Source organism: Galeopterus variegatus, unplaced genomic scaffold (genome assembly GCF_000696425.1).
Source record: "Galeopterus variegatus unplaced genomic scaffold, G_variegatus-3.0.2 Scaffold365, whole genome shotgun sequence".
In the NCBI taxonomy this organism is placed as follows: domain Eukaryota; kingdom Metazoa; phylum Chordata; class Mammalia; order Dermoptera; family Cynocephalidae; genus Galeopterus; species Galeopterus variegatus.
The window spans coordinates 452,293-462,434 of NW_007726476.1; the positions used below are offsets into that span (position 1 = coordinate 452,293).

General features: G+C 33.1%; 1 protein-coding gene across 1 annotated transcript in view; it reads right to left on the bottom strand.

The window, feature by feature from the left end:
* Positions 1-10,142, bottom strand: part of DNAH14 (dynein, axonemal, heavy chain 14) — a 390,354-nt gene that overhangs the window by 176,354 nt on the left and 203,858 nt on the right. The window contains 2 exon segments of the mRNA XM_008567995.1: positions 3,058-3,273; positions 7,458-7,594. Of these exon segments, the coding sequence (XP_008566217.1) occupies positions 3,058-3,273; positions 7,458-7,594 (353 nt within the window).

Below are 10,142 nucleotides of genomic sequence, written 5' to 3' on the forward strand. Positions count from 1 at the left end.
GGGTTGCGATCCGTTGCCGGACACGAAAAAAGACAAAAAGGAAAAAAAAAAAAAGAAAATCAAATACAGTGTATTTTGAGAAGTAAAATAAAATAAAAATAAAAAAAAAAGAAAGAGGCAAAGGCTCTCAATAAATATTTTTCCAAAGGAGATATACAAATGGCCAATAAGCAACATAAAAACACGTTCAATATCATTAGTCATTAGAGAAATGCAAATCAAACCCACACTGAGGGATATTAATTTGCCACTTCACAACCACTTGGGTGGCTATAATAAAAAAATATAATAATGAGTGTTATGAGGATGTGGAGAAACTGGAATGGTGCATCCCCTTTGGAAAACAGTTTGGCGGTTCCTCTAAATGTTGAACATAAAGTGATCATATGACCCAGAAATTCTACTATGAGGTATACACCCAAGATAAATGAAAGCCTGTGTCCACACAAGAACTTGTACACAAATGTTCATAACAACATTATTCATAATCGCCAAAAAGTATAAACAACCCATGTGTCCATCAATTGAAGCATACACAAAATATGATATATCTGTGCAATGAAATATTATTCAGCAATAAAAAGGAAAGAAGCACTGATACATGATACAACATGGATATACCTTGAAAACATTATGCTAAGTGAAAGAAGCTAATCACAAAAGCCTACATATTATATGATTCAATTTATATGAAATGTCCAGAATAAGTAAATCTATAGAGACAGAAAATAGATTAATGGGGGGCCAGCATTGGGGAGTGGGGTGGGGAAAGGTGGTGATTTGAGAATGGTAGAGTGAATGCTAGTGATTATAAAGTTTATTTTGGGGGTGTTAAAAATGTTTTAAAATTAGGTCATGGCAATGGTTGTACAACTTTGTGAATATACTGAAAGCCACTAAATTGTACACTCTGAATGAGTGCATCTTATAACATAAATTATATCTCAACGAAGTTGTTTTAACAAAACTTGATGGGATTTTGATTAAAATTGCATTGAATTTATAGCTCAATTTTGGAAGAATTATCATCTCTACAATAAGGAGTCTTTATTTCCAAAAGCATGGCTAGTGTGAAGGATATAGATGTACTCTGCCACAATGAAATAATAATATATTTAGTAAAAGTCAGAGGTGATGAAATAGTGAGAAGTCATTTAATTACATTGATGTTTTTATGTAAAAGCAGGGTGTTGGTGATTCCAAGTAATTACTTAAAATTGAAAAATGAAATAATATAATCATAAGTATATTTATAATTAAAACAATGAACACAAGAAAAAGTAACAATAAAATAATAATATAATTTGCCAAAATTGGGTGGTAAGAAGAGCAAAAAGGGAGTTGGAAAAAGTGAAAGTATACTAATTTCATCATTACACACATGATGAAATGTCAATAGATACCATCTAAATGGAGAATTAATGGTATTATGTAAAATTACAGCTATAAAAGTAACACCTAAAGTACAAAAACAGACTACTGATCTTCCAAATTATCAGAAGAAACACACAAACAAATCAAAGCAAAGAAAACACAAACTGGATATTTAACAATAATCATAATATAAAACAAATGACAACAGTGAGCTCAAACATGTTATAACCAACAAATGTAAGTGAAATAAACTTGCCTATAAAAATTTAAAAAATTTTATAATAATCTTAAGTAAATTTAAAATATTCTAAAAATAAGAGAAACATGAGAGACAATATTCCTTAATTACAATGCAATAAAAATAAAACATAATAATAAACCGCAGAACAGCTATGAAATAAATTCCAAAAAAGAAGACTGATGAAGAGGGACTAGTACTCTGGATATTAAAACCTACTGTAAAGCTAGTGTAATTAAAATTGTGTCATTATGCTATTTACTAAAACATAATAATAAACCGCAGAACAGCTATGAAATAAATTCCAAAAAAGAAGACTGATGAAGAGGGACTAGTTCTCTGGATATTAAAACCTACTGTAAAGCTAGTGTAATTAAAATTGTGTCATTATGCTATTTAAACAGAGAGGCAGAATAACGAATGCAGAAACAGACCCATATACATTAGCATTTAGTATCATTTTATATTAGTGGAAAGAGAGAAATTAATTGTGTCAGGACATTTTCCACCTGAGAAAAATAATGTTTATTACATAAACTGAAATAAATTACACACAGATCAAAGGCTTGAAAGGGTTTATTGTATGCTTGGTACTAAGCAACCATCAGTATACCAGAATAATCTTAGACCAGGGAAAGCCTTTTATGGTGTGACTGAAAAGTGAGAATCTACAAAAGAATGTATTGATAAACTTATTATCATGGATCGGAGATAATATGTACAGCATATATGATAGTCAAATGATTACTTTTTAATATAGAAAACATTCTCATAACAATATAAAAATAGCAATAATGCAACAAAAATTTTATTTCCTTAGTATAAATTATTAGGAGTGGATTTCTAAATCAAAAGGAATTTCTAGTTAAAAATCTCAGTATAGATCCCCAGGCGTGTGTAAATTTCTACTTCACAACCTTGTAAATATGGATTATTATTTTTCTATTTTTTAATCTTTGCTAATCTGTATGGTTTCAAATATCATCATTTTGTTAATACATTTTAGCTAATGAAATTTACCAGTGATCTATACTTACTACTAGCAAGAATACAAATTTTCAGACTTGTTTTGCTATTCATATTTATCCCTTGATCAAGTATTTTGTATCAAATACTTCATTCACTCTTCTGCTGAGGCATTTCTTTTTACCTCACTAACTTGTAAGGAATATTGGTGGTGCTTGAATTATTAGACTATTCTCCATTAGGCTTAATTCATTTTGTGTTTCTTTAAAAGCAAATATCTTTAACTTCCTTCTATTGTTTACTGGCCATTTTAAAACTCAACAGCATATTTTCTGTTTTTTCAGTAACTTACTTTTTCTTTTTTAACTGTTCATAATTTAAAAAATTTACACTAATAGGAATCTTGTGATGTTTTAATATCAATCTTTGGATAAGAAATTAAATAATCCACATTAGTCAATTAAAAATATTAAACTTACATCAGATAAATCTGAGATTCGTGACTTTTGTCCGAGATCAATGTCTTTCTTTGAGTACCTTATAGTCTTATAACACACATAACTTCGAATTGTTGCTGATAGTAATCCATCAGTCCATTCCATAGTATTAGGATCCAGTTGTCCATATAGTTCACCAAGACTGACAGACTTTGGATTTAAAACACATACATCTACTTTTCCTTTTTTACCTGGAATCTGGGAAAAATCCAGTGTAGTTTTAAAAGTCATTAATAGTACAATTATTTAATATTTTTGCATTGCTATTACCAAAGGGTTTTAGTATAAGTCGTTTATACCAAAGAAACATTCTCTATAAAGATGGCAATTTGCAAGGAACAGTAAAAATTGACTAATTAAAACTAGCCATAATATACAAATCATTATTCTTAAAAATATTAAATACTACAAACAGTACCACCAGAAAAAAAAAATGGAAAAATAAATCCCACTGTGCCTAATCTAGGAACTCAGTATATGAACTGAGATGTAGAGTGTCAGGAACCAGGATTGAATGTAGAGGTAAGAAAGATCAAGATACACTTTTAAGCTTCAGGTCAGAATTGTCACTCAAGTAGATCTTATTTGTAATATTCTAACCTGTCTGGGTGCTGTCTGAAGAACTGGTTTCTGTTCCACTTAACTCAGATCTCAAGCAGGAAATGTGGCAGACACTTCTTCAGGAGACTACAGACCCACAGAAGCCAGGGACAAGGGATTACATACAGGTGGAGGGCATACAATAAATCATCTAAGGCCCCAATGAGAAGCTGAGGTGGGAATCTTTGGAAATTGTAAAAGCCACACAGTCAAGATACGTGCACAGAAAAGACCTAAGAAGACCTAAAACTTTCATTTCAGGTTGATCCCTAGGCTCAGAGCAGGCCCAGCTAATCAGTGAAGAATTACCCCAGCACAGAGGAAGTTTGAGAAGATTGGGAAATGATGTAAGAATGGGTAGGGAATATCAATAAGGAGGTAGAAATGATAAAAAAGAACCAAACAGAAATTCTAAAGATGAAAAGGTGTTCAATAGCATATTTAATCAGATAGATAAGAGAATAAGCAAACTTGAAGACAGGGCAACTGAAATTACCCATTCTGAGAAGCAGAAAGAAAAAAAGAATGAAAAAAATGAAGACAGTCTAAGGGACCTATGGAATATCATAAAGCATACCAACCTATGCATTATGAGAATCCTAGAAGGAGGAAAAGAGAGAAAGGGCAGAAACAATATTTGTAAAGATACTGGTCAAAAATTTCCCCATTAATGCAAGACATAATATACACATCCAAGAAGCTCAACAAATGCCAGGCAAAATAAACTCAAACAGATCCACACAGTATAATCAAACTGTCAACAACTAAAGACAAAGAGAAAATCTTGAAAGCAGCAAGAAAGAAGCAACTCATCATGTACCAGGTATCTTCAATAAGATTAAAAGCCAATATTCTCATCAGAAAACATGGAGGCCAGAAACCATGAGATGATATAAAGTGTTAAACAAACAAACAAACAAACAAACAAAACTGTCAACCAAGAATTCTACATCTGGCAAAACCATCCTTCAAAAGACAGGGAGAAACAGACATTCTCAGATAAACCAAGGCTAAATAGTCCCTAGGAGACCTTCTCTATAGGAAATGCTAAAGGGATGAATAAAAGGATAAATGCTTCAGGCTAAAATGAGAGGACACTAGTTAGTAACTCAAAGACATATAAAGAAATAAAGATCTCTGGTTAAAATAACTACATAGGTAAATATAAAAGCTAGAATTGCTGTATTTTTTGGTTTGTAATTTGTGACAGTAACAACATAAAGAAGAGGACAGAGCTGGATAGGGGTAGAATTAATGTATGCTATTGAAGCTAAGTTGGTATCAATTCAAACTATATTGTTAGCTATTTAGGATGCTATAACATAATGCCACAGACTGTGTGGCTTAAACAACAGAAATTTTTTTTCTCACTATTCTGGATGCTAGAAGTCTAAGATCAAGGTGTCAGGAGGTTTGATTTCTTCTGAGGCCTCTCTCCTTGGATTGCAGATGACTGCCTTCTTACTGTGTCCTCACATTGTCTTTTCTCTGTGCATACACACATCCCTGATGTCTCTTTGTTTTTCCAAATTTTCTCTTCTAATAAGGACACCAGTCAGATTGGGTTAGGGCCCACCCTAACAGCCTCATTTAACTTACTCAGCTCTACATACCCTAAATACAGCAGTCCCCCTTATCTGTAATTTTGCTTTCCATGGTTTCAGTTACCTGTGGTCAACCACAGTCCAAAAATATTAAGTGGACAACTCTGGAAATAAACAATTCATAAGTTCTAAATTGTGTGCTGCTCTGAGTAGCATGATGAAATCTTGTACCATTCCATCTGGAATGTGAATCATCCCTTGGTCCAGCATATCCATGTGGTATATACTAACTAACCTCTTGTCAGCCACTTAGTAACCAAGTCATCTTGGTTATCAAATTGACAGATCACAAATAGAAGTGTAAGTACAATTCAATAAGATTTTTTGAGAAAGAAAGAGAGACCACATTCACATAACTTTTATTACAGTATATTGTTATAATTGTTCTATTTTATTATGTTATTGTTGTTAATCTCTTACTGTGCCTAATTTATAAGTTAAACCATCATAGGAATGTATGCATAGGAAAAAACACAGTAGGTATAGGATTTAGTACATTCTGCAGTTTCAGGCATCCACTAGGGGTCTTAGAAGAGGAGACGACTGTAACAAGTTTTGAAATTGGGAAGTATGAGTTCTCTAACTTTGTTTTTCTTTGTCAATATTACGTTGGCTAATTGAGGCCCTTGACAATTTCATATAGATTTGAAGACTGGCTTTTCCATTTCTGCAAAAAGGGCCATTAGAATTTTGATAGGGGTTGCATTGAATCTGTAGATCACTTTGGGGGAACATTACCATCTTAATAATATAAAGTTTTCCATTCAATGAACAGAAGATGTCTATTTACATACATCTGTAATTTCTTTCAGCAATGTTTACCATTTTTGGTATACAAATCTTTCTCCTATTGGTAAATTTATTCCTAAGCATGTTATTTGTGAGAAGCTTATAATGACATGGGGTTAATTCTCAGCATATATTAGTTGAAAATACCAAGATTATAAAAATTGAGATAATTTATGCAAAGTACTATCTCAAATATTTAGTGTAGAAAAAAATAATCAAAAGAAATACAGCAAAATATTTTCAGTTATTCTTTCTAGGTGATTAATATTTCTTTATATTTTTTTATTTTCCAAACTTCTCTCAATTGTACATAGTACTTACGTAATTAAAAAACTGTTTTTAGTAAAGCAAATTACTGCCCATAGGGTTGTTGTGAGGATTAAATGAGATAATTCAAGTGAAAGTGTTTTAATACAGTACCTGGCCCATATTTAGTATGTCATAAATAATAGTCATTATTATTATTATTGATGTTATAATTCACCTCTTATTAATAACAATAATTGCTTAAGAACTAATTGAGATCTACTGAGAAGGGGAGTTTTGACAGAGGAAAGGATAAAAATCATGAACTACTATATGAGTCATTTTGAAGCAGGATATTTCACACTAACTGAAAAAAAAGTCCATGTAACTGAGAACTTGACTTTCTAAGACTTTTGGAATACATTACCAACAATGCATCTTTAAATATGATAAGTAAGGTACTATTTACTGAAGCCTAACTTTCTATTGAATAAAAATATATCATGACTAAGTAGGGGCTATTCTATGCATTCAAGAACAATTTAGTATCAATAAATCTACCAATACATCTTATCAACAAATTAAAAGATAAAAAATAGATGCTAAAAAATCATTTAATAAATTTTTACAGTCAAAAAACCAAAGTGTAATGGGAATGGAAATTTCCAAAGTATCATAAAGAATAATTACCAGAGACCAAGAGCAAACATCATATTAAATGCAGAAATGTTAAAGGCATTCCAGATAAATTATGGGGCCAATATTATAGTTAACATTGTCGTGGAGGGTTAATTAATTCAGTAAAACAAAAAAAATATGTTATATAAACATTGAAAAAGAGAAAATTATTTTCATTTGAAGATGATTTAATTGATAACTAAAAACAGTTAGAACTCAGAGTCCATACAGTACAATGGCTAGATACAAAATTAATATACAATTCAACAGTTTTATTTTACACTAGCAATTATTAGTTTAAGATTTAAATGCAAAAAAAAATCTCACTCATTACAATAACTTCTAACTACAAAATTCGTAGCAAAAAATTTAATAATAAAAACACCTAAGAAAACATAAAATGTTAACTGAAATATAAAATGAGATATAAACAAATGGAGAAACATTTATTTACTATACCTTTACCTTTGAAGCAGATTCCCTTTCTTCAACTGATAACAAGTCTACAATCGGTAATAGTATCAATGCTTTTTCTAAAATTCTTCTGACTGTGGTTTTTCCTCCACCTGTTGGGCCCACTAACATCACACCAATGCAAGCCTAAAATAAAATTTACAGATTTATTCATTTGTAAACTATTTAAAAAATTTATTTACAAATACACCTCTGTTTACATCCACTGACTTTTTCTTCAAATTATTGTTGAACCCATCGTAATCTGGCTTCTGCTTATATTGACAAGGCTAACGCTAAAAACACCATAAATCTCTTAATTTTAAAATTTAAAGAATAAGTTTCAATTCTTGATATTTAACAGTTTCCACTTTTTGATTTTTTCCACTTTTCTTTCCTTTGTGTACCTTTCTACTACTGGGTTCTGTAATACAATTTGTCAGGACTTTATCTCTATTTTTTCTTTTTCTTGAGCTCTGATTCTTCTTTCCATGTTAGTCTTCCCTACCTCCTTCTTGTCCCTCTCTATTTTCTACACTGTCCCTATCCAATTTCATCAATTTGGCTTTCAACTATGATCTGGATTTTAATGACCCCATAATGTACACATTTTTACCAGTCTTTGGTTCTAAATGTGGGAGTGAAATTTCAAATGGTCTACTAAACATTTCCATCTGGATGTCTCATGTGATTCTCAACATCATATTCTCAAACTCAACATGACCTAACCTATAGCTTCTTTTCACCTTTGCTGCTTCTCTTATTTCTCTAATCTAGTTAATAAAACCACTATGTACCAACTGTACAATGCAGAATATTTGCCCCTTTTCATCCTCCCATCTCTTAAAAAACTTTTGCTCGATTCTGTCTTCTTTCCGTCCCAACCACAATTGCTTTAAGTTGGTCTTATGCAGTAAATGTTTGCATCTTCCCCAAATTCATATGTTGAAGTGCAAACTCCCAATATGATGATATTTGCAAGTGGGATCTTTGGAAGGTAATTAGATTTAGATGAGGTTGAGGGTGAGGCCCACCATGATGGGATTAGTATTCTTATAAGAAGTGGAAGAGAAAACAGTTCTCTCTCCCTTTTCCTCTCCCTCTCCCTGTCACATGATGACACAGCACCTTCATTTTAGATTTCCCAGGCTCCAGAACTGTGAGAAATAAATGTCTGTTGACTAAGCCACCCAGTCTATGATATTTTGTTACATCAGCTGAGCTGACTCAGACACTTGGGACCTCAGCATCTCTTCTGGATTGTTGTAATGGCATTAAAGAAATTATTACTTTTTAATAATGTAAGTATCACATAAGTTCATTGAAGTTCAAATATGGATAAGGCTAAAATATCTTTTCATTTACTTTATAATCTCTGTACCCTCATGGAAGCCTTGTGATTCTCTGATCTGACTACAGTAGCAGACTACGTCTGGCAAGGTCAGAAGGGTTCAAAATGCCTTGCTTATCAAATGGAAATTGCATACTCAAGAATGTGGCTAACATGGCCCTAGTGGGTCATGAAAGTGGTAGCTATCCCTCTGGGGTAAACTTTCACCTCATGAAACAAACCTGCTGGCTCAGTGGAGCTCTTGATTCACAAAGATTCCCACAAATGTTTGAGTCTGGTTTACTGATGGTTCAGCTAAGCTGAAACCTGACAGTTCTCACTGTTCAGCCTCAGAGCCAGCTATGATGAACCAAAATCGGACTTGTTCACTCTGCTCAATGGCCAGAGCTCTCTTGGGTTTTGCCAACAACCTATACATTCGGTCTACCACTTGGAAAACTACAGAATATTAAAGATACCCCTCTTTGGTGCTATGAACTGTGGAAACAAATGATGGCTGCTGACCAAACCATCTGAATCACTCACGGGCCCATGGTGAGGATCCATTTTTTGATGTGGTCATGCTGCTAATTGAGCCTGCCTTGCCCATATTGCCATAATTGCTATATAGATCCAACATTGAACTAGACATTGCAACATGTTCACCTTCAAAGACTGGCACAAGCATAAAGGACTGTGTGTTTCTGATGCAGAAGCTAAGACTGAATACAAGAATTATGACTCCTGCCAAAAGTTGATGCAGTTGTCTTGCAGCGGGAAGCCCCGTGGCATGCACATCCCCACAGACTCCTGGTAGACTGACTACATAAAATCTTGGATCCCCTCTCTTGAGGCTATTGGTAGTGCCTCACTGATGTTGACACTACTTCATGTATGGGGTTGCTGTTCCAGTCCAATCAGCTGACCCTGACCAAACCATTGTCTCTTGAAACTAATTTGTATCATGTGTTTGGATTTCTAGACCATTTGCAGTCTGACAATAGTGTACCTTACATCACAAATGTCACTCAACAACAAACAGATTATCAAAGTATTTGATGGATCTTTCACAATCCCTACAATCCACTGGCATCTGGTATTGAATGTTGGAACAGCCTCCTCAAAAGTTGTCTCAAAAGGATTTTTGACTCTATCTCCCTCACCTTCTCTTTCCCAAATGCTTTACCAAGGAAGTTTGGTTACTGAATGTGAGTTTTCCTCAGAAAGGGGTCATTCTTCTTTAATCTGCTTTTTGGATAATGATCTATATGAAAGAGGGGATTATACAGACCCATTTTGAAAATTCGGGATACATCCCCGACCATTTATAGACATGGTAATTCTTTCTTTTCCCATGCCACCCTGGT